The sequence below is a fragment of the Chrysemys picta genome, chromosome 13, assembly GCF_011386835.1.
Source record: "Chrysemys picta bellii isolate R12L10 chromosome 13, ASM1138683v2, whole genome shotgun sequence".
Lineage (NCBI taxonomy): Eukaryota > Metazoa > Chordata > Testudines > Emydidae > Chrysemys > Chrysemys picta.
Window position 1 is genome coordinate 8102815 of NC_088803.1, and position 23398 is coordinate 8126212.

At 45.6% G+C, this 23398-nt stretch overlaps 2 protein-coding genes and 1 pseudogene across 2 annotated transcripts in view; 1 reads left to right on the forward strand and 2 right to left on the reverse strand.

The window, feature by feature from the left end:
* The window catches only part of LOC135975479 (uncharacterized), a 500168-nt gene that overhangs the window by 96633 nt on the left and 380137 nt on the right, over positions 1-23398 (reverse strand). The gene's annotated exons all lie outside the window — the stretch shown is intronic.
* On the forward strand, positions 4332-10054 carry LOC135975215 (olfactory receptor 10A7-like; annotated as a pseudogene).
* On the reverse strand, positions 15560-16531 carry LOC135975431 (olfactory receptor 11A1-like). The gene has a single exon (XM_065566480.1). It carries the CDS (start codon positions 16529-16531, stop codon positions 15560-15562), a length of 972 nt encoding a protein of 323 aa, XP_065422552.1.

Consider the following 23398-nt stretch of genomic DNA (forward strand, 5'->3'; position numbering starts at 1 on the left):
CTGCAGGCGTAAGGTGCGGGGAAGGCTGCGGCCCTGGCGGGCCTGGGCTGTGAGGAGGATGGTGAGTCTCTGGCTGTGCGGAGGCCACCCCGCTACTGAATGGTTTCTTCCCATCGACGGCGCTGTTCAACAATGAGGTGACCACTCCCGTGGCCGGGGGCTCACCGCCTCCTCCTCCTGCTCCCAGCCCTGTCCATGGATCTCTGCTCCACTGGGCCAGAGCAGCCGCCTTCCCTGCCCCATGCACCCTGGTGTCTTGGGTCCCTCAGCTGGTCGGGAGCCGCCCCCCCTCCCCCCCACTGGCAGCGCTGTCCTCGCCCTGACGCGCACCTTAACCCCCCTGAGCTTCCTGTGACTGTAAAACTTAATAGTTAAAAATTGGGGCAAAATCTGAAAGATAAAATAATCCCAATATTAACCCTCTAAGGGGAGAAAGAAACCGATGTTGCCAAGTCTACTTACAGCCGGTGTCTGCCCCCGAGCACCGAGCGCAGCAGCCAACAGCAGCTCTGCTTTCCCCAGGGCCGTTCACTCAGCGCCCCGTGACGGCGGAGCTGCCAGTGAGGGCACAACGCTGTAGGGGTGAGGAGGGGAGGGGAGAGAGGAACGGAGGCTGCTCCCGTGTTTGAAGCGCTGGCCCTGGATTCGGCAGATGTTGGTTCAGTTCCCTGCTTCTTCACCAACCCCTTGTGTGACTTTCAGGGCAGATTTCCAAAGGCTGATAAGTACGTAAGAATGCACCCTAGTGCCTGAGTAGCAGCTGTATCTAATGCCCATGGATTTCCAATCCCACTGGGGGTCTGGGTCTTGAGGTGCCAAAAAAACACCCTAAATCTGCCCATCTGTGCACCACCTCCCATCTATAATCAGGGGTAATGGCATCACATATGGGTAGTACGGGGATAGATACATTCAAGGCAGTGAGGTGCCCAGATACCAGGGTGATGGAGGCCAGGAAAGGAGCTAGGGTAGAGATGACTTGACAGGACTTTCCTATTCCTAAAATCAGTCACTTTGCTTTCGGTTCGAAGTTTGAGAGAGATCAGTGCCCAGTTTCTCTTCGATTCCCATGGGATTAGTTACCGACCTACACTGCCTCAAACTCCTCAAGATTCAAGGATCAGAGCGGAAAAGATTGATTTACCTCTAAGGTGGGTCTGTCAACAGCTGGGGTCTCTGTTGTCATCTGCTCACACAGCATTTCAGGTACCAGAATCCAGGTTATTCAGTTCATTTTCTGTCTCCGCTGCATTTACTTACTTCCATGTGCCCAGAAACTGGAACGACAACCTAGAAAAGCTACTGAGACTCCTTTGCCATGTCTGGTAACATGACCCTGCGCCTCATTCCCTCTGTCAAATGGGGAACGTCTTTTCTGATTCTTTATATATCCTTCTGCGGGGAGAGGCTGTCTCCCGAGGCACGTCTGCTGTGGGGAATGCAACAGGCAAGGGGAAGTTGGTATTTACTGACATTTTCTAAAACCGAACCAGAGTCAAACTCCTAATCTCAAAGGGAGAGTCCTGGCGAGGGAAGAAACTTCTAATCTTGAAACAAATGTCTCTCTTTATTGCGTGAACGCTAGGGTGACTGTCAGGAAGTAATGCACCAATTCTAGATTTTACAGCTGCCAAAGTGATTTAGACACCGAGTTCCCATCCAATCCCCCTAGAAAGATTTGAAAATGGCACCAGAGTTAGCTGATCTTACATGTTCTCCATCCAACCCCCTGTTGCCCTCCATAGCAAGCGCACATGTACCCAGTCCCCACCCAATGAGCTCACTCAAGTAGTTCAGGTAACATTTTAAAAAGATTCTAAGTGATTTAGAAGCCTAAGTCCCATTTCAAACGTTTCTCAGTTACTCAGGCTTAGCAACCTAAATCTCACTGCAAGGCAACGGGACTTAGCCTCCTATGTCACTATTGACGTTTGCTTAATTGTTTTTGAAAATGTTACCCTTAGCTCAAGGCTGCTGGTCAGTGGTATCTGAAACGAGAAAGTGCAGCCTGCTGTGAGAAAATGCAGGTGCAACAGGGTGCTTTACACATTGAGGTTGGGATCTTCAAAGGGGGGTTATGTACACAAGAAAGACCCAAGTCCTGTGACATTGCTATGAGAATTTGTCACCTAACTCCCATCGGGTTCTTGGAAAGGCCCATACCATGGAAGCATGGAACTCAGAGACCTGAGATTATAAAGTACAAATCATTTCTTCCCACGTCCCAGAAAAGTTTCAGAGTCTCAGGCATCTTCAGTGTCACAGCACTTGATACAAATCATCTAATCCTGTTCCAGTAATGTAGGTCTGTAATTGGTCCGTTAGCGTTTGAGAACCAAAGAATAGCACCGATTCCATCCAGTAAAGGACACTGCTCTACATTCACAGTCGCCAGATCATGGGCCAGTTTGGGTACAGTCCATATAGTCATTTCAGTTGTGTGTATTGCAATATATTCTACAACTTGACTCCAACACTGCCCTTTTTCAGCATGAAGATTTTGACCGACTGTCACCTTTTTCCCTGAAGGGAAGGTTTCTTCCAGCATTTACAGAAGGATACAAATATCCACTTATATCTGAATGAAAAAAACAAGTAGGAGACAGTTATAATTCCCAGTTCACTACTACCATAATTTGCCCCCTAACCGTGCAGTAAGGTCTCGTTCCAATTTATCCCCAGAGTGAAAAATGTTGTGTCAAAGCTTTGTTGTTCGCAATGTCCAAATGTTGACTATTTGTGGCTCGCATCATTGCATTTTGAAAAAAGGGGTTTGTTTGTTTGTTTGTTTGTTTCTTTAATTGACCTCTGGCAAATACATTGCTGACTGCCCTGGGTGGTGCATATCATACGCTGAGGGAGGTGAAACCTCCCCAAACAGCCCAGCATGGCCCGGCCCACGCTCCACCCTGAGGCCCCCGCCTGGCTACTGCTTTCCCCTTGGCCCAAGCCCTGGCAGGTTGCTTGTCTTCCAGGAAGCGTGCTGGGGCTGGAGCTGGAGCTGGGGCTGGGGCTGGGGCTGGGGCTGGGGCTGGGGCTGGGGCTGGTGCCTGCAGCAGGGACATGAGGCAGTTGGGGCTGCCCAGCGCTGGGAGCCCCTGGCACTGAGGCCATGCCATCCACTGCTCGGGGGGCTGTGGGAGCTGTGGAGGGGTGGCCTGGTGCTCTTGTGGCAGGGTGCGGAGATAGGGGCTCGGGACTCCAGCGGGGCAGGGGAGGTGGATGGGGGCGGGGCCTCAGGCAGAAGGGGAGGGGCTGGGGGCGTGGTTCTCCCAAGAAGCGGCTCACACCCCGTCAATGCCAACAGGGATGAAATCCCATTGCTTAACTCTTCAAGGGAAAGACGTCTCACCTGCACATTGGCTAGAATACAAGGAGAGAGCTGAATCTTCTCACACTGCGGGTTAGGTTTTTAATTCCAAGTTGATTGACTCTTCATCACTTTAAGGAATATTAAACCTGAGATTTCAGTTAAAAAGAATTATTTTATTTGGTCATTTCCTGTGATCAGCTGCCATGGAGAGATCATTGACAAGGCTACATAAAACATTGGCCACATTAACCTCTGCTTCCCCCAATGCCCAGTGCACAGTATAGCCGCCCCTTTCCCAGCCTTCCTCCTCTGCTATCCCTAGTGCCCCCATGCTACAATAGAGCTGCCCCTTTCCCATTCCTCACCCTCTGCTGCCCCCAGTGACCCTTAGCCCCAGGTACATTCTTGCATGTGCAGCTGGCACTGTACAAAACCAGGATGTACAGCAGCACACTGCTGGAAACAAACCAACCAACCCCGAACGCCATTCTGGGATGTATTGGCAGGCGTGTTGTAAGCAAAGTATGAGACACACTTCTTTCCCTCTCTACCACGCTTATTAAGGCTGATCAGGAGTATTGTGTCCAGTTCAGGTAAGATGGGGACAAATAGAAAAAAGTCAACAGAGCCGACAGCAAGAGAAGAGAAGGGGGGCCGAGGACAGCCACATCTAGAATATGGAAATACCTTCCGAACCGCACAGGGACTGTGGAAGTAGCTTCAGTGAGATTTGAACTGGATGAATAGAGAATTTGCCCTATGAATGGAGAAGATTTTCAAAGGCAAATGTGACAGCCAGTCTCCCAAACACTTAAAAGTATTTAGGTGCCTAACTCCCATAGAAATCAATGACAGTTAGGCACCTACATATGTTTTGGGATGTGGGCCACAATTCCTACTGAATGTCCTTGGGAATTGGGACCATAACTCCCATGTGTGCCTTTGAACATCTCCCCATTAGTTCCTGCAGTGTGTCATTCCTTCACATGTCGTCCAGATATTTATTGTCCTCCCACAGATGAAATATGCAGAAGAATCAAGAAGGGGGAACCTCACCATGGTGACTGAATTCATTCTACTGGGATTGTCCAAACACCACAAGCTGGAGGTGCCTCTGTTCTCCGTCTCTCTGTTAATTCACACCATTATCCTCATGGGGAACAAACTTCTCATAATCATCACCATGGACGCCGTCCTTCACACCCCCATGTATTTCTTTCTTCAGGTCTTATCCTTCCTGGAGATTTGCTATACCTCGGTCACTGTCCCCAAGATGCTGGTGAACTTCCTCTCAGAGGACAGGAGCATTTCCTACATGGCCTGCACTGCACAAATGTACTTCTTGGTCTTCCTTGGAATCTCTGCTTCCTACTGGCCGCCATGGCGTATGACCGCTACAGGGACATAAGTAACCCATTGATGTACAGGCTCATCATGAACAGGAGAGTCTGCCTTTCACTGACAGTTCTCTCGTGGTTCAGTGGTAACGTGGTGTCCCTAGTACAGACAGTCTGGGTTTTCGCCTTGCCATTTTGTGGGTCCAATAAAATTAACTATTTCTTCTGTGATATTCCCCCATTTATTAAGCTTTCTTGCATTGACACCTCTCAGTCTGAAATGCAGTTATTTACAGCTGCTATACTGGTCATCTTCATTTCATTTTCTCTCATCCTTCTGTCCTACATCTTTATTGTCTCCACCACCTTACAGATGGCATCAGCTGGAGGCAGCAAACAAACAGGGCGGCTAACAGGGGAGTTTGAGTGGGAGTTCTCATTGGAGGAGAAGGTACCTGTATTTGTGTCTGTCCTTGGTGTTCTTGTGTGTTTGTAGGGGCCTGCAGGGGCTGGGTGCTGGGAAGGACGCCGAGCCCTGAGTAGGGGGCCCATAAAAGCGGCCGCCCAGCCAGGCAGCGGCACAGCTGCGAGCAGCGGCACCGGAGGCAGCAAACAAACAGGGCGGCTAACAGGGGAGTTTGAGTGGGAGTTCTCATTGGAGGAGAAGGTGCCGTGGGCAGGGAGTGCAGCAGGCATGAGCCAAGCAGCAGGAGCAGACAGAATGCAGATGGCTGCATGTGGAAGCTGTGGTATGTATATGGTCCTAGCAGGGGAGCTGGAACACAGGTATGTGTGTATGAAGTGTCGCCTGATAGTGTTACTGGAGGAAAAGATTAAGGGGCTAGAGATGCAGGTAGATACCCTGGTGGAGTTTAGGTGGGGGTTCGAGCAGCTGATGGAGGACAGGCAAGGAGGGGCTGAAGGAGAATGCCCTGCAGCGCAGGTAGAGGCAGAGGACGGTGAGAGGGGAATGGAAGGGGGAGAACATGGGAGGTGGAAGCATGTGACTGTGAGAAGCAGGCCAAGGAAAAGAAGGGCCAGTGAGGGGGGAATAGAACTCAGGAATAGGTTCGAGTGTTTGGATAGCGAGGTGGAGGGGCAGCAGGTGGCGGCTGAAGGTGGGAGAGTGAGGAAGAAGAGAAGAGCAGCTAGTCCGAGAGAGAGAGGGGAGGAGTTGATGGAGACAGCACCAATTCTGGGCCCCGGGAGGAATCAGGAAGGCATAAGGGGGAGCATAAGGGAAGATAGGAACAGGCACAGGTCAGGACTAGAGGGATTAGAGACTAGATTACTAGATCGCACTGTTGCCAGGCGAAGGCAGGTGTATGTAATTGGAGACTCATTACTGAGGAGATTGGACAGGCCTGTGACCAGGGCAGACCCGGAGAACAGAAGGGTGTGCTGTCTACCGGGCGCAAAGATACGCGATGTGGACCTGCGGTTGAAAAGGATCCTAAAAGGAGCAGGTAAGAACCCCTTGATAATCCTTCATGTAGGAACAAATGACATGGCTAGGTTCTCGTTAGAGAGAATCAAGGGAGATTATGCTAGGCTGGGGAAGACACTCAAGGAGATAGAGGCTCAGATTATCTTTAGTGGGATTCTGCCCGTTCCGAGGGAAGGGCAGCAAAGGGCTGATAGGATTGTGAGAATAAATAGTTGGCTAAGAGAGTGGTGCTATAAGGAGGGCTTTGGGATGTATGGCCACTGGGAGGCTTTCGGGGACAGACACCTGTTCTCGCGGGATGGGCTTCACCTGAGTAGGGAAGGAAATAGACTTCTGGGAGGGAGGCTGGCTCATCTTATCAAAAGAGCTTTAAACTAGGAAGTTTGGGGAGAAGGTTGGGAGATGCACAGTTAATCTCCACGCCAGATTCCAGTATGGAAAAGGTGAGTAAAATGAGAGGAGACATAGCCAGGGAGATGAGATTGGACATAGGAAGGACAGGGGGGACGGACGCAAGGAGGCCCGCAACTTATAGTGCTACTAATGGGAGACAGGCTAAACGACATACATTAGGGTGTTTATACACCAATGCCAGAAGCCTAGGTAATAAAATGGAGGAATTGGAGCTCTTGGTCCAAGAGCTGAAACCAGATATCGTAGGAATAACAGTAACGTGGTGGAATGGCAGTCACGACTGGAACACAGGTATGGAGGGGTATGCGCTGTTTAGGAAAGACCGGAACAAAGGTAAAGGTGGGGGGGTGGCATTGTATGTCAATAGTGAAATAAGCTGTAAAGAAATAATAGTTGATGGATTAGATAACACAGAGTCCGTCTGGGCAATACTCACACTGGGTAATAGGACTACTAGAGCCTCTCCGGGGATAGTGCTTGGAGTGTGCTATAGACCGCCGGGATCGACCCAGGATATGGATAAGGAACTATTTAATGTGTTTAGAGAAGTAATTACTAATAGAAACTGTGTAATTATGGGGGACTTTAACTTCCCAGATATAGATTGGGGCACAAACGCTAGTAGTAATAATAGGGCTCAGATGTTCCTAGATGTGCTTGCTGATCAATTCCTTCATCAAGTGGTAGCTGAACCGACGAGGGGGGAGGCCATTTTAGATTTGATTCTGGTAAGTAGTGAGGACCTCGTTGAGGAAGTGGTAGTGGGGGACAATTTGGGCTCCAGTGATCATGAGCTAATTCGGTTTAAAATACATGGGAGGAGTAACAGAATTAAGTCAAAGACTAGGGTTTATAATTTTAAAAAGGCCAATTTTAACAAATTAAGGGGACTGGTAAGGGAAGTGGATTGGGCAAACGTATTAATGGATCTAAAGGCAGAAGAAGCCTGGGATTACTTCAAGTTAAAGATGCATGAGCTGTCGGAGGCCTGCATTCCAAAAAAGGGAAAAAGATTACAAAGCAGGAGATTTAGACCGAGCTGGATGAGCGACCGACTCAAAGGGGCGATTAGGAAAAAACAGAAAGCGTACAAAGAGTGGAAGAGGGGAGGGATTAGTAAAGAAACTTACCTTAGCGAAGTCAGAGAATGTAGAGATAGAGTGAGAAAGGCCAAAGGCCGTGTAGAGTTGGACCTAGCGAGGGGAATTAAAAGCAATAGTAAGAGGTTTTACAGCCACATAAATAGGAAGAAAGCAAAGAAAGAAGAAGTGGGACCGCTGAAGACTATTGCCGGAGAGGAGATTAAAGACAATTTAGGCATGGCGCAATATCTCAATGAATATTTTGCATCGGTGTTTAATGAGGCCAATGAAGGTATTAGGGATACTAGCACCACTACAGAGGGGCATTCAGGATGGGGGATTACCGTATCCGAGGTAGAAACAAAACTTGAATGCCTTAATGGGGCTAAGTCGGGAGGACCGGACGATCTTCATCCGAGAATATTGAAGGAATTGGCGCGGGAAATAGCAGGCCCATTAGCGATAATATTTAATGAATCTGTAAACTCGGGGGTGGTCCCGTTAGACTGGAGAATAGCTAATGTGGTTCCTATTTTCAAGAAAGGGAAAAAAAGTGATCCGGGTAACTACAGGCCTGTTAGTTTAACATCTGTAGTGTGCAAGGTGTTAGAGAAAATTCTGAAAGAGAAACTAGTTGAGGACCTGGAGGTTAGTGGCAATTGCGATAAATTACAACATGGTTTTACGAAGGGCAGATCGTGCCAAACGAATCTGATCTTCTTCTTTGAGAAAGTAACGGATTTATTAGATAAGGGAAATGCGGTGGACCTAATATACCTGGATTTCAGTAAAGCGTTTGATACTGTACCCCATGAGGAATTATTGGTTAAACTGAAAAACATGGGGATCGATATGAAAATCCAGAGGTGGATAAGGAATTGGTTAATGGGGAGAATGCAGCGGGTCGTATTAAAGGGTGAACTGTCAGGTTGGAGGGAGGTTACTAGTGGAGTGCCTCAAGGTTCGGTTTTGGGACCCATTTTATTTAATCTATTTATAACTGACCTCGGAACCGATTGCAGGAGTGGGCTGATAAAGTTTGCGGATGATACGAAGGTGGGAGGCGTTGTAAATTCGGAAGAGGATAGGGATATCCTGCAGGGAGACTTGAATGAGCTTGTGAATTGGAGTATCAGAAATAGGATGAAATTTAATAGTAAAAAGTGTAAGGTGATGCATTTGGGGATGACTAATAAAAATTTTAGTTACAAGATGGGGACACATTGGTTAGAAGTAACGGAAGAGGAGAAGGACCTAGGGGTCCTCGTAGACCGCAGGATGACTATGAGTCGACAATGCGACGTGGCGGTGAAAAAAGCCAATGCTGTCTTGGGATGCATTAGGCGAGGTATATCTAGTAGGGATAAGGAGGTCCTGCTTCCGTTGTACAAGGCGCTGGTGAGACCTCATTTGGAGTACTGTGTGCAGTTCTGGTCTCCCATGTTTAAAAAAGATGAACTCAAACTGGAACGGGTGCAGAGAAGGGCCACTAGGATGTTCAGAGGAATGGAAAACCTGTCGTATGAAAAGAGACTAGAGGAGCTTGGGTTGTTTAGTCTGACAAAGCGAAGGCTGAGGGGAGATATGATTGCTATCTTTAAATATATTAGAGGGATTAATACGAGGGAGGGAGAAGAATTATTCCAGCTTAGTACTAATGTGGATACGAGAACGAATGGATATAAACTGGCCGTGGGGAAGTTCAGGCTTGAAATTAGACGAAGGTTTCTGACCGTCAGAGGGGTGAAATATTGGAACGGCCTTCCGAGGGAAACGGTGGGGGCGACGGACCTGTCTGGTTTTAAGATTAAGTTAGATAAATTTATGGAGGGAATGGTTTAATGGTAAAACATAGTAGTCAAGGAAAACCAAGCAATGGTAGGTAAATTGTATAATGGCTGACAGGGGTCAGGCTGGAGACTCTTGCCTATATGCTCGGGGTCTTACTGATCGCCATATTTGGGGTCGGGAAGGAATTTTCCTCCAGGGCAGATTGGCTGAGCCTCTGGAGGTTTTTTGCCTTCCTCCGCAGCATGGGGCAGGGATCTCTAGCAGGAGGGTTTCTGCCGATTGAAGTCACCTAAAACAGGATTGGGGACTTCAACAGCAGAGTCCAGGGAAGGGGTAGGGACGGTTTTATGGCCTGCAGCATGCAGGGGGTCAGACCAGATGATCATAATGGTCCCTTCTGACCTTAAAGTCTATGAGTCTATAAGCCTTCTCCATCTGCTCCTCACACCTCATTGGTGACATTGTATTATGGGAGCCGCAGTCTGATCTATTTAAGACACGATTCTATTAACTTACAAGGCAGCAACAACGTGCTCTCTCTGATTAACACAACAGTCACCCCACCTTGAACCCCTTTATCTACAGCCTGAGAAACAAGGAGGTGATAGGGGCTCTGAAGAGATTGTCGGGGGACAGGAGAAAGAGAAAAATATTTTCTCACAGAAAGTAATTTGGATGCATATCTTTTTTCTGATATGAATTACACAACGGTGCAAATCTGGAGGAGCTCTTTGAAGTCAGTGGCATTCAATGCTACAGTTGAACTAGTGTTCAAAAACTGCAAAAAGAAACACATAAAAATGTTAACATTTCTTAAATTTTTTGTGTGCATTGAAATCAGAAATCAAATTAGAAATCAATGTTTCAGAAATGATGATGATCTTCATAGCTGCTTGAAACACAGAAAAAATTACAAAAAATCATCTGCATTTAATGTAAATAGTCTCTCATTGTTTTCATTTCAACTCAAAATTGGAATGAAAAATGTTGTTGAGATATCTAATTTTGGAAAATAATGTTAATGTCCTCTATGTAAAATCATTGTATTTGAGACCACATGTGTATATGACTGTCTTCTAGATATCTGTATTTACTGGGAAGGGCTTGCATGGATCTGGGAAGGGGATATGGACAGCATCGCCTCCATTAAGAACGGCCATAGTGGGTCAGACCAAAGGTCCACCTAGCCCAGTATCCTGTCTTCTGACAGTGGCCAATGCCAGGTGCCTTAGGGGGAATAAACAGAACAGGTAATCATCAAGTGATCCATCCCCTGTCGCCTATTCCCAGCTTCTGGCAAACAGAGGCTAGGGACACCATCCCTGCCTGTCCAGGCTAATAACCATTAATGGACCTATCCTCCATGAATTTACCTAGTTCTTTTTTGAACCTGTTATAGTCTTGGCCTTCACACCATCCTCTGGCAAGGGGTTTCACAGATTGACTGTGTGTTGTGTGAAGGAATACTTCCTTTTTTTGTTTTAAACCTTCTGCCTAATAATTTCATTTGGTGACCCCTGGTTCTTGTGTTATGAGAAGGAGTAAATAACACTTCCTTATTTACTTTCTCCACACCAGTCATGATTTTATTGACCTCTATCATATTCCCCCTCAGTCGTCTCTTTTCCAAGCTGAAAAGTCCAGTCTTATTTATCTCTCCTCATATGGCAGCCGTTCCATACCCCTAATCATTTTTGTTGCCCTTTTCTGAACCTTGTCCAATTCCAATATATCTTTATTGAGATGGAGTGACCACATCTGCACGCAGTATTGAAGATGTGGGTGTACCATGCCTTTATCTAGAGGCAATATGATATTTTCTGTCTTATTATCTTTCCCTTTCTTAATGATTAAGGTCAAGGTTGACCAAATGCTATTTTTAATCATGAATGTTTAGTTGACCATTGTAAAGTAAACTGGTGGTTCAGTCATTCCTTCACGAGACGCGTATCTATATGTGAGGAAAGTTCCTCCAAATTTCCATTCATCCCTGCCCTGTTTGGCCAAGCTTTGAAAGAAACCATGGCGTATGATGGCTGATTCTCCATGGTCCTGCAGCTTCTGCCATCGATTACACTTGTGCAAAGCAATTACAGAGCGAAATGTAAAATGCTGCCTGAGCAGAATGATAGGCCTGATTCTTCTCTGACTGACACCAGTGTAAATCAGAAACAACTGCACTGACATCAGAGGCATAAGTCAGGGAAGAAACAGATCCTGAGTATTTATATTCTCACTCAGAGGTGGGAACGATTGCACAAGTTGCAAGACAATGGACATTCATACTTCCCTCTCCTTCCTAGAACTGGTCCATATAAAGAAGGCCAGGTGGCTTGTTGTTCTCCAATTTCTCCATTCTAGATACACTACAGAAGAGAATTTTTCTCACAGACCCTTTGACCAACTCCTGAGTCTCTCAATCCTCTTAGGGATGGAGGCAAAGCCCAGTGAAGTCAATGGAGTGATTCCTATTAAAGTCTGTGAGCTTTGGACCAGGCCATGAGTTCTTAAAGGGTGAAACTCACTGCTGTTCAGAAGATCAACAGAAGGCCCATGCACCACCTGACTTCCAGCTAAGTACTCCAAATATGGCTGAAGTGTTGTGTAGGCCTAACACTGGCTCTCTGGGGAGGGTAATATTTCACCCCAAATGATGCATACTGACCCTATCGCTGAGAGCTTGGGATACAACAGGTGGCTCACAAACAACTATTTGATTGTCACTGCACCCTGATCATGATTAACTGACATGATGTGGATCAGTAGAGAACGGAGCATTGCTAAAGTGAACACCTGACACCTTCTCTGAATGGAAAGAGGATCCCAGATCTTTCTGGTGATAGTGGGAAAACTCTTGATGTTGAGTAGAGCTGGCTGGAAAATCAGGATTTTCCTGGGGAAATGTTTATGGGGAAAATCCCCATTAGAAATATTCCTGTCTGGAAATTCCAATTGTCCTGCATGAAATTTTGAAAACATAGGAAAGTGTTGGGTTTTTTCCCACACTTTCTTACCTTTTCCAAATGATTTCCAGCTTCACAGAATATTCCTAAGCATTGAAAGTGGGCTTTTTTTTAAAGTTAAAGTATTGCTTTCTCTCTCTGAAAGTAATATTTTCTGCACTTACTTATTTTCCAAATGGAAAAAGTTGGTGGAAAGTCAGAAAGTAGTTCCCCCCCCCCGCCCCCGCCTCAATTTCTTACTGTTTTCCACATTTTGCCATTTGGAAAATATCCTGCTGGTGGGAGGATCCCGGGCTAGGAGTTTCCCAAGAGAATAGTGGCATTAAGTGCCCAATGGGAGATGGGTAACTTGGAGAATGGGGTGTATCCATACATCCATCCACCCACCCATCCCCATCCCTATCCATCTCCCTACCTACCTATTTACTTAGCAATCTGGTGGGATGGCAATTTTATATGTGGCGGTGTTTTTTAGCTAACATCGTGGTTAAAACAAAATAAAATGTTACGTGATTTTAAAATAAAAACAACCATAATAACAACAATAATAATTAATCCTATAAAATCAAAGTACTTAGCACAACATGACTTTGGGGCAAAACATTTTCCCTTTATTTGTGAGTTAGATCCCCGTGCACACTTTCATGGTGTTCCAGAAATGCTCAATCAGAATAATTTTCTGTTTGACTTTCCTGATTACAAAATGGGAAAAACGAAAACTATCCACCTGTAAGGGCTCATGTAAAGCTTAACGTTTTAATTGTTAACTTTCAACGTGCTGGCGAAGATTCCACACCCTGCTTCGTGCCAGCACAATAGCTTTGATTTCAGGAGTTTCAGTCACTGTACAATCGGAATAACACACTGATGTCTCAGACCCATCGTGTAAGGGTCTCAAAAAATAACAAGTCAAGTGGCAGCAGACCAGGTGAAAGGAGCTAAAGTTCCTAGTGTCTGAGTGTTTCGATGAGTGAAGCCGATTCCAATGACCTCTGGTCCCCCAGGCCCAGCTCCACAAAGGGACGAGGGACCTGAAGACTAGGTGTAAGCAGCTTTAGGCACCACTGCAATCCACAAACACATGTTCTGCTGCCATTTAACTCTGTAGGCACTTAAATTACTAATGGCCGGATACTTAAAGGTATTTAGGTACCTAGTGGGATTTTCAAAAGCTTCTAAGCCCCAAAACCCCACCAAAATCCATCCCTTTACTAATCTGGCCCATGTCCCCTAAATTTGAGCTGTAAATATTCCGTAAGAGCCTAACTTGCTGCGTGTGGGCATGCTCCTCTGGACACCCATCTGACACCTAAGTCCCAGCACAATCCACAGACCTGTGAAGATGGGCCTTGCCCTGCCTATCTCACCTGTGAAGCCTTATCCAGTAGGCAGGCTCGGAACACGCATAACTCTACAAAACGTGGCCAGAGGAAGATGGTGAGGCGGGGGAGGAAGCAACAGCAGTGTCTTCCCTTATAAAATTTAGCGCAGTAATTAGGGTACCCACCTGGGCTGGGGGAGGCCCCAGTTAAATCCCCCCCCTCTGGTCAATCAGGAGAAGGGATCTGAACAGGGATCTTCCACCTCTGAAGTGACTGCTTTGACCACTGGGATACAGAGTCATTTTCGCTCACTATGAGGCCCGAGGCATATTTAATTGTTGTACACAGTGGAACAGCTTCAGCAAGAGCGATTGGAAAAGCACCGTATCAGGATATCCTTTAGTTAGGCTTGGCAGAATCCCATTTTTTTTTCTAATTTCAATGCATGACACTAGTGTGCACCTTTAAACATTTTGTTTCTATTTTTATCAATTTATGTTTTCACAGTTGTGCAAAATTATGAGTTTTAAGGGTTTCTTTTAATTATTTTTATTGATTTGAACAATCACAGTGTTAGAGGATTTTCCCTTCACCTCCTACCCTGGTTCTCGTCATGCAGACAGAAAGCAGAAGACCAGAAGTCTAAAGTGCAGGCAATGTGATGTTTATTGGGGTTAGTTTCAAGCAAACATATCCACAGCTCTACATGCCGGCCGAGTCTGTTTTCCAGTGTTCCGTTCCCAGCTCTGACGCCGCAGAGTGTTTACCTCGTGTCTCCCTTCCCAGCTCTGACACCGCAGAATCTTGCCTGTGTCCCTGTTCCCCATTCCCCACTTCTTAGCAGGCTCAAATATACCTGCTGTGCACACCCCTGGTCCTACCCCTTACAACTTACGGTCATATTCCATTTTGGAGGGTCATGAGTCTGGGGTCTTCATGCGACCTCTTTTGTACTCCATGGGACAGGTAAGGAGTGACGTTGTGTTCTGGCCAAGGCCAGACTTTTCTTTGGCTTTTAGTCTGTTTTATGGCTGCCCCCAGCCCCATTCCTTCTTGTCCTTCTTGATTGGTTGCTTGACCCTGGCTTGAGAGAAGATCCAGGCAACTTTCCAGTGTATGCTCACATATTACACTCCCACCATACCCTGTAAGACCTTAACACTATCTGCTTGTGGGCAGATGTAACACACAGCGTCTTTGTTCTTTGTTCACACATATTAGTAAGGCTATAAGAGTATCAAAAAGTCAAACCCCAAATTCTATGCCAGGCTCACAAACAAGCCTATATACTAATACACAATTGTGGGAAATTGTGAGGATGGGTGACACAACAGGGCTGGACAGACAATAATTAGTTAATGACAGGAAATGTTGATTTTAAAAAGTCAAAGCTTTATAGCTGTTAAAACACACAGTGACAACATCCATGCCCTGTCACCCAATCCCAGATTCTGGCAAACAGAGGCTAGGGACACCATTCCTGCCCATCCTGGCTAATAGCCATTGATGGACCTATACTCCATGAACGTATCTAGTTCTTTTTTGATCCCTGTTATAGTTTTCAACTTCACAACATTCTCTGGCAAGGAGTTCCACAGGTTAACTGTGTGTAGTGTGAAGGAATACTTCCTTTTATTTGTATTAAACCTGCTCCCTATTAACTCAGTCTTTTAGCTCCCCTTACCCCAGGCTGATCCAGGGCCCATCCACACTAGAACTCACGAGTCAGCGAATACCTGGCTCTGCAATCATTACTTATGAACTGGTTCTTCTGCATGGGTCTTACTGTAAGTATTAGAACAGTTCTGGTAATTCAGGGCTCCCACATGAGCTGTGGTTTGCTACATCACACCACCTAATGAGTTCCTGTTATACACATTGAATTGCAATCTACAATAAATGCCTAGAAAAAAGTTTGTGATTGGTTATAAAAGTCATAGTCTTACTTAGAGCTTTTCTCAGAGCCTCCTTGACCTCTTTGTTTCTCAGACTGTAGATGAGGGGGTTCACTATGGGAGTCAGGACCGAATAGAAGATGGAGAACACTTTGTTCAGTGCCGCAGTGTCTGGGAGCATGTAGACAATGAACACGGTCCCATAGAATATAGTGATGATGATGAGGTGAGAGGAGCAGGTGGAGAAAGCCTTTTCCCTCCCCGTGCTGGAAGGGATTCTCAGGACAGCGTGGATGATACACACGTAAGATGTCAGGGTTAAGAGAAATGGAGGAAGAATGAATATAAAGGAGAGAAGGAAATTCACAAGAACCATCCAGCTGGTGTCACTGCAGGACAGTTTTATCAATGGGGTGTAATCACAAAGGAAATGGTCAATTTCATTGGGGCCACAGAAAATCAATTGTGATAACCAACATGCCGCAATGGTGCTGACCACAGACCCACTTAGCCAAGACCCAGCTGCTAGCTGGAAGGAAAATCTTCTCGTCATGTGGGCTGCATAATGCAGAGGTTTGCATACGGCTAAATACCGATCGTAAGACATCATCGATAAGAGACAACATTCTGTAGCTAAAAGAGAACCAAAGATATCAAATTGTACGAGGCAGCCACTCACAGAAATGGTTCTGTCCCCAGTCAGGAGACTGGCCATCAACCTGGGCAGGATGGTGGAGCTGTAGCAGGTCTCCAGGCAGGACAAGTTCCCCAGGAAGAAATACATGGGGGTGTGAAGGTGCTGATCAGCCAAAACTAGTGCAATGAAGAGGATGTTCCCGGCCACAGTCACAATGTAGATCACTAGAAACAGCGGGAAGAGAAGAATTTGAAGTTCATGGAGATTCCCAAAGCCCAGGAGGATGAATCCAGTAATGGACGTTTTATTTCCCTCTGTTGTGTCTGCCATGGGGTCTGTCAAGAAAAGTAATAATTAAAAAGCAGTAACAGTAGCCTGTGGGACATGACATGAAACAGATACATTTTTGGAGGGGTGGGGGTGTTACTTTATTTTATTTGATGTATAAACTGGTTATAGAGGTAGGGAGAGGCTCTTTGGGATTTCTACACTTCGGGGGGAGGGATAGCTCAGTGATTTGAGCATTGGCTTTCTAAACCCAGGATTGTGAGTTCAATCCTTGAGGGGGCCATTTAGGGATCTGGGGCAAAAATCTGTCTGGGGATTGGTCCTGCTTTGAGCAGGGGGTTGGATTAGATGACCTCCTGAGGTCTCTTCCAATCCTGATATTCTATGACCTTTCCCTTGCAAATACCATCAAAATCAGCAAGATGGATTTAGTTTAGATAGTAGAAAAACATTCTAACTCTAAGGGTAATTACGCCCCGGAACAGGTTACCAAGGCAGGTTTTGGAATCCCTGTCATTGGACATTTGAAAAGCAGCTTAGACAAACAGCTGTCAGAGATGGTCTAGATGGTCAGCACAGGAGGGTGGACTAGGTGACATCTCAAAATGCTTTCCAACTCTTTCTATGGTTTATGATTCTATCTCCTTGTGACACACATCTCTGAATTTTTTACTAATTCCTTAGTGGTGAATTTGTATGTGAAGTTTTAGTTAAGCAGTCCAATATTAGTAGGTTGATTGTTATTCTATGTCTTTTTTTAGGGTGTTTTAACAGGTTTACAAATCCTAGACATGTAAATATCAGATACAATACTTGCCTGCCTATTTCTTCTTCATGTCAGCTAGAAATTACATTATTTCAGTCATATCAAACTGTAAGCTCATGTGTTATAGGGTTGCTTTTATCATCTGTAACCTAAAAAGCACTCTGATGACAAATTAATGAAGAAAGAGAGATAGATGGATGAAGGAAAGGGAAAACCTTCTCTACCTCCTTCTGGGGTCTCACTGACCTCTGGGCTTTAACCAACAACAATCCTGGAGGTTGGCTTTTATGCAGTGAATGACTGGGGATATACAAATGATCATAAATCCTCTGAAATTCCTGCCATTTTCTCTGGTTAGGGCTGACTGAGTAAACCCAGGGTGTTCTACATGCATCTAAACTGTCTGCTCAGGGTGTGTCTCACAGAAAGAAATCTGTTACACATCATTCATGACAATATACATACCTTCTGTGAATCTGATGAGAAGCTTTGTGCTTCCTCAAAAACAAGTATAACAAAAGCTGGACTCTCTGATGTGACCTCTTCATGCAGTCTTTCGCAGAGTATGATACAGGATCTAGAGTCTATCACCATCATCTTCATGGACCTCAGTAAAGAGACCTGAGAGTTCTACACAGGACCCCCAGTTCCATTCTCCTACTTGGCACTGCTGGCTTTTAACTGATCCCAAAAGTGACTGCCTCCTCTTCTTCGTTACATGAGAGAGCCACAACTCCCTGGAAACTTCTGCTAATGGGAATTTTCAACTGCCTCAAAGACAGAGTTAATACTACTTTTATTTTTAGAACTTACAAACAAGTGTAACAAGTGAACTCCTAACCTAAGTGAGAAAGTTGTGGAGATAGGAGAACTTCTAGCTTCAAAGAAGGTGTTTCTCTTTACCAGTGCTAAGGAACATAAGAATTGCCACTTTAGAGGAGGTCAGTCATCCACCTTACCCACTCTTCTGTCTCTAAACTGGCTAGTACCAACTGCTTTAGAAGAAGGTTCATAGATTCACAGATCTTAGGCCAGCAGAGACATTGAATCATCTTCTCTGACCTCCTGTACATAGCAGGACATTACTTTTCACCCAGTTAACTCTGTATTTAGTCCAATAATGTGTGATTGGTTAAAGCAACTTTCAGAAAAGCATCTGGGTTTGATCTTAAGATATCAAGAGATGGAGAATTCACCACTTCCTATGGTAGCTTGTTCCAGTGGTTAATCATCTTCTCTGGAAGGGTGACTCCCTGGCTGGCGTGCCTCCTCATGTTTGGGCGTGGCCTAGCAGGGTCTTCTTCTTCAGAACCCTGTGCTGATTGTCACTTTGGCCACTCTCCGGTGGTCTAGTTCTCGTGACTAGGCCCTCCAGCTAAATCACATATAATCTCACCCCTTCTGAGATAAACCCAGTTCAGCTCAACAGTAGTTCAGCAGCTGCACACCAGATCTTCAGCCTGACTTCAGATTTCATTGGCCTTCCAGCTCATCTCTGCGGGTCTTCGTGCCACCATCCTCGGCAGACTGGTAGGGGAACCCCGGCCTGCCCTCTACTCTGGGTTCCAGCCCAGGGACCCTGTCGTAAGCAGCTCAGATTTGTCAATTCACTCCCATTGCCTCCCCCCTGGGCTACTAATCCTGATGTCAAAGTGTGTTTGTAAACAGAGATGGGCAATCTTTGTTATGATGAAAAAAGTTGTTTTTTATTGAAATAAATAAAGTGAAATAAAGTGAAAATTTTATCAGACATTTTCCAGAGTTTTGTGAGGATAAAAATAAAAAGTTGAAAAATGAATTAATTTACTCTTTGGGTTTTGCTTTTCTTCCACTTTTTTCCTCCCCTCCTTCATTTTTCCTTAGAAAAAGAGAAGAATGTAAAAATAGAGAAAATGGGGATAGAAGTAGTAAAAAAAAATCTTTTGTAAAAAATGCTTTTTTTCCGGGGAGTAAGTTTCAAAACCTTTGAAATGAAAATGTTTTTGAAATTGTTCTGTAGATTCGTGAAATATTTTGTTTTTCCCAATCAGCTTTATATTGATAACTTTTTAAAAAGTTACATTAGTTAGCACCTGTTCGTAACACTTGTCCTTGCCTGATAAATAACCCTATTCGGGAATGTATTCATTATGCTGTATTTAATAAATCTTGGGTGCCATATATATAAATGCTAACATAAGCGTATATAGACTTGGGAAACTAATAAGTGATGTGCCAGCAATGCCCCTCTGCCATGTACATTGGCCAAACCGGACAGTCTCTACGCAAAAGAATAAATGGACACAAATCTGACATCAGGAATCATAACATTCAAAAACCAGTGGGAGAACACTTTAACCTGTCTGGTCATTCAATGACAGACCTGCGGGTGGCAATTTTGCAACAGAAAAGCTTCAAAAACAGACTCCAATGAGAAACTGCTGAGCTGGAATTGATATGCAAATTAGATACAATCAACCTAGGTTTAAATAGAGACTGGGAATGGCTGAGCCATTACAAACATTGAATCTATCTCCCCTTGTAAGTATTCTCACACTTCTTACCAAACTTTCTGTACTGGGCTAGATTGATTATCACTTCAAAAGTTTTTTTTCTCTTACTTAATTGGCCTCTCAGAGGTGGTAAAACAACTCCCACCTTTCATGCTCTCTGTATGTGTATATATATCTCCTCAATATATGTTCCATTCTATGCATCCAAAGAAGTGGGCTGTAGCCCATGAAAGCTTATGCTCAAATAAATTTGTTAGTCTCTAAGGTGCCACAAGTACTCCTGTTCTTTTAATAAGTGATGATTGTTATAGCAGATGTTTTCTGTTGGGGAATCAACATGGAAGAATGATTGTGGGATAAGAAATACCCACTAAGAGATATTAACTTAAAGAATTGTTAGTCCTCCCAGCTGTAAATACTCAGGCCTTCAAACACAAATCAGGTAAACTGAGAATGTATAGAAATGACACCACAACATATGTTTCTGGGAGAATATTCTTGGGAACAAGGTTTCCTTGTCTGACAACCAATATAATAATACTCAACTCAACCTTCTTTTCTTCACTCAACCACTCAGCAGGTGAGTTGGGTGTTGAAGAGAGAATAGGCCCAACCCATCTGGACCTTATCACCAGCCTCTCAGTGGGGCCTGATAGAGGACAGCTGCTCTTTCTAAAGAGCCAGAGGGAAACAGGAAATAGGGGAGGAAGCTGTGGCAGAGGCTGCAGGGCTCAGTGGGCTCCTACAGGAGACAGACTTTTGTCCAAGGGGAGAGCAGAAGCAGATCCTGGGAAGGGATGAAAAGCTGCTCCCAACTTGGAAACTCGAAGATAGACAGACAGGGAGACCTCACTGAGGAGGGGCTGTGTCTGGCTTGGGACTGGTCTGGACAATTCCTTTGTGCTTATTTTGAAATGTATGTTAATAAGCCAGACCCCAACAAGGGACCCATAAGCCAAATGGAAGTCGGGCACTGCAGAGCTATCCCAAGCCACCAGGGGCGCTCCAAACTACCCTTTCTTATCCTAGCTACATAATTTATGGATATTGATGTAGATCTGAGAAGGGTTTGTTTGATCAAGGGTGAAGACTGAAGACTGGCATTCCCAGAGGGGCAGAGTTAAGGTTGCAAGAGGAAATCTGCCTTTACTTTTCCCCTTAACTTCTTTCCAGGGCTGCTTGGGATTTTTCACATGAGAGATTCTTCCCTTGAAAAATGTGATTTCATCAAAACTGACATTTCCTGCTGGGCAGCTGGGAGCCTTGGAGATGGGCAGACAGCATGGGCATCTGGACAGCCAGGCATCTGAGGAATCAGCCAACTCACAGAACCACAGAAGCGTAGAATCATAGAATATCAGGGTTGGAAGGGACCTCAGGAGGTATCTAGTCTAACCCCCTGCTCAAAGCAGGACCAACCCCAACTAAATCATCCAAGCCAGGGCTTCTTCAAGCCTGACCTTAAAAACCTCTAAGGAAGGAGATTCCACCACCTCCCTAGGTAATCCATTCCAGTGCTTCACCACCCTCCTAGTGAAAAAGTTTTTCCTAATATCCAACCTAAACCTCCCCCACTGCAACTTCAGACCATTACTCCTTGTTCTGTCATCTGGTACCACTGAGAACAGTCTAGATCCATCCTCTTTGGAAACCCCCTTCAGGTAGTTGAAAGCAGCTATCAAATCCCCCCTCACTCTTCTCTTCTGCAGACTAAACAATCCCAGTTCCCTCAGCCTCTCCTCATAAGTCACGTGCTCCAGACCCCTAATCATTTTTGTTGCCCTCCGCTGGACTCTTTCCAATTTTTCCACATCCTTCTTCTAGTGTGGGGCCTAAAACTGGACACAGTACTCCAGATGAGGCCTCACCAATGTCGAATAAAGGGGAACGATCACGTTCCTCGATCTGCTGGCAATGCCCCTACTTATATAGCCCAAAATGCCGTTAGCCTTCTTGGCAACAAGGACACACTGTTGACTCATATCCAGCTTCTCGTCCACTGTAACCCCTAGGTCCTTTTCTGCAGAACTGCTGCCTAGCCACTCGGTCCCTAGTCTGTAGCAGTGCATGGGATTCTTCCGTCCTAAGTGCAGGACTCTGCACTTGTCCTTGTTGAACCTCATCAGGTTTTTTTCTGCCCAATCCTCTAATTTGTCTAGGTCCCTCTGTATCCGATCCCTACCCTCTAGTGTATCTACCACGCCTCCTAGTTTCGTGTCATCTGCAAACTTGCTGAGAGTGCAGTCCACACCATCCTCCAGATCATTAATAAAGATATTAAACAAAACCGGCCCCAGGACCGACCCTTGGGGCACTCCACTTGAAACCGGCTGCCAACTAGACATGGAGCCATTGATCACTACCCGTTGAGCCCGACGATCTAGCCAGCTTTCTATCCACCTTACAGTCCATTCATCCAGCCCATACTTCTTTAACTTGGTGGCAAGAATACTGTGGGAGACAGTATCAAAAGCTTTGCTAAAGTCAAGAAATAACACATCCACTGCTTTCCCCTCATCCACAGAGCCAGTTATCTCATCATAGAAGTCAATTAGGTTAGTCAGGCACGACTTCCCCTTCGTGAATCCATGCTGACTGTTCCTGATCACTTTCCTCTCCTCTAAATGTTTCATAATTGATTCCTTGAGGACCTGCTCCATGATTTTTCCAGGGACTGAGGTGAGGCTGACTGACCTGTAGTTCCCCGAATCCTCCTTCTTCCCTTTTTTAAAGATGGGCACTACATTAGCCTTTTTCCAGTCATCTGGGACCTCCCCCGATCGCCATGAGTTTTCAAAAATAATGGCTAATGGCTCTGCAATCTCACCCGCCAACTCCTTTAGCACCCTCGGATGCAGCGCATCCGGCCCCATGGACTTGTGCATGTCCAGTTTTTCTAAATAGTCCCAAACCACTTCTTTCTCCACAGAGGGTTGGTCACCTTCTCCCCATGCTGTACTGCCCAGTGCAGCAATCTGGGAGCTGACCTTGTGCGTGAAGACAGAGGCAAAAAAAGCATTGAGTACATTAGCTTTTTCCACATCCTCGGTCACTAGGTTGCCTCCCTCATTCAGTAAGGGGCCCACACTTTCCTTGAATTTCTTCTTGTTGCTAACATACCTGAAGAAACCCTTCTTGTTACTCTTAACATCTCTTGCTAACTGCAACTCCAAGTGTGATTTGGCCTTCCTGATTTCACTCCTGCACGCCTGAGCAATATTTTTATACTCCTCCCTGGTCATTTGTCCAATCTTCCACTTCTTATAAGCCTCTTTTTTGCGTTTAAGATCAGCAAAGATTTCACTGTTTAGCCAAGCTGGTCGCCTGCCATATTTACTATTCTTTCTACACATCGGGATGGTTTGTTCCTGCAACCTCAATAAGGATTCTTTAAAATACAGCCAGCTCTCCTGGACCCCTTTGCCCTTCATGTTATTCTCCCAGGGGATCCTGCCCATCTGTTCCCTGAGGGAGTCAAAGTCTGCTTTTCTGAAGTCCAGGGTCCGTATTCTGCTGCTCTCCTTTCTTCCTTTTGTCAGGATCCTGAACTCGACCATCTCATGGTCACTGCCTCCCAGGTTCCCATCCACTTTTGCTTCCCCTACTAGTTCTTCCCTGTTTGTGAGCAGCAGGTCAAGAAAAGCTTTGCCC